At 36.5% G+C, this 2,134-nt stretch overlaps 1 protein-coding gene across 1 annotated transcript; it reads right to left on the bottom strand.

Annotated features, from left to right (window-relative positions):
- Positions 1–488: 488 nt before the first annotated feature.
- Positions 489–1,181, bottom strand: LOC141641436 (uncharacterized). The gene has a single exon (XM_074450096.1). The coding sequence runs from the start codon at positions 1,179–1,181 to the stop codon at positions 489–491; it is 693 nt and encodes a 230-aa protein (XP_074306197.1).
- Between the last annotated feature and the right edge of the window lie 953 nt (positions 1,182–2,134).

Raw genomic sequence — 2,134 nt, 5'->3', positions numbered from 1 at the left:
GAGAGTTTGTATTTAGCCTCAAAATATCTGTGGCTTTTCAGAAATAAAGAAGAGATGCCATTAGCAAGAGGACAATCCATTGACAACAAGGAAAGAGCCAAACAAGGTTCATGGAAAGTTAAGAAAAAGTTGTTTCATGAAAAGGGAAATCTTTTGAACTAGTCTTTACAAACTCTTTTTAACACACCACCTTTTCAAATATTTTAGAAAGCCTAAACTGATTTGAGAGAGCCTTTTGTAAAATATTTTGAAATGAGAAGTTTGCTTCAAGTGTGACAGGTCAAACTAGATAGTCAAGAATACCATTACCCGTTACAGGTAACGGTATGTCAGACTGTCTATGTTATAAGTATTCTACTCTTCCAACGTTTACATAACATGACCAACCGACTCTATGTCTTGGGTAGCCAATACTTGACGATCCTTAAATGATTAGAATAAGCAAATTGATCGATTAAGCCTGAAATAATAAACTAAGAAAACACAAGTTAAATGGGTCTGTCATCATCAATTAAGAAAACCCAACACAAGTTCACGACATATTTTGTTTGTGCTGTACCCTCTCTAACTCTAAAACAAATTTTTCCATCCCAAAACGCTAACCATCCTCTAGCACCGAACTTAGATCTCTCTAGTCTCTCTTGATCTCTTGGACAAATTGAGACATCTTTGTTTGCAATAAAATCTCTATTCTTATGCATCCTTTCCATCAAACTCTCTCTGATATCCTCAAGCATAGTAATAACAGGTTTCTGTCTTGGTTTAAGAATGTACGCATTAAAAACCTTAGACATGTTATTGTCAACATTGTCATATTGCGACTCTGGTGAAAAGAAGGCTCTGCACCATTTCTTGTAATTTCTGTTAAGAATATTTTCAGCGGCCTCAACAGAAATCTCAGTGAACTCTAGGATTTTCGCAATAAACTCATTATCAGTGGTGCTTTTAGCAAGCCTCCAGAATGCTCGTCGATACTCTTGGCCTCCGCCAAAAACTTCTCTAAAGTTGCAATATACATGTCTCGCGCAACATCTATGTTCACCTTTTGCCCATACTTCAATGTCAGCTTTTATCAAACCCCTTTGTTGGTCTGACATTCTAGTATATCCACTTCCATGAGTAGTATTCAAGTCATCAGCCAACAAACCTAAGAACCATTTCCAACATTCATAGTTCTCCATCTTAACAATGGCTCATGCTATAGGGAACATTTGATTGTTTCCATCCCTCCCAACAACCACCAAAAGTTGTCCTCCATAAGGACCTTTTAAAAAGCATCCATCGATAGAAATAAAAGGTCTACATCTAGAAAGAAATCCCTTTCTCAAAGCACAGAAGCATACATAAATTCTCTTAAAAACACCATTTTCTAAGTGAAACTTTACTGTATTTTCTGGATTGGATCTCAGAATTTCCATGGCATACCTGTGAAGCAATCCATATTGCTCCATATACTCACCAAGAATAAGCTGTTGAGCTTTCTTCCTTACCTTGTGTGCTGTGAATATTGACACTTCAATACCTCTCTCAGACCAAATGGTATCTACAATTTCTTGGAACTTCATATAAGGGTTGACCTTGAATTTAGAATGATAATTTTCAGAAATCCATGCAGCAGTTATATTTTTCACATTCTTACCTCTCCCACAAACATGTTGTCGAGAAATTGTTTTTACGTGAAATGTTCTTTTCTGACCTCCCCATAAAGCCCAAATTTTCCAAGTATAACCATTTGCTTTACATTTCACACCCACCCTGTCTCTATGATTCTTAAAGTACTTGATATTTTTGCCATAATGGACACGATAATTTGTTATAGCTTTTATAAATTGGACCGCATTGTCGAATTCATCACCCACACGGAAAACATGGTCTTGTGTCGGGCCAGGTTGGTAAGACAAGTTCACACCTCATTATTTTGACTCGAAAAGGGGGAGTTGCAAGATATCCACAATTATCCTCGTCAGAAGATTCATTTGAACTTTCTAAGTCATCTGATATTTCAGAATCGCTATTGACATTGATTTTCTCTGGAGAGGTTCTATCGCTAACCTTTTCAATTTTCCTATCTCTTCATCAAATTCCTTTTGACTTAACTTTGTTGGAGTTAGTGCTTCAAAAGAAGCAAATTGTA

This window comes from Silene latifolia, chromosome 2 (assembly GCF_048544455.1).
Source record: "Silene latifolia isolate original U9 population chromosome 2, ASM4854445v1, whole genome shotgun sequence".
In the NCBI taxonomy this organism is placed as follows: domain Eukaryota; kingdom Viridiplantae; phylum Streptophyta; class Magnoliopsida; order Caryophyllales; family Caryophyllaceae; genus Silene; species Silene latifolia.
The sequence above is the reverse complement of the archived record's forward strand: the minus strand, read 5'-3'. Positions and strand labels throughout refer to the sequence as shown.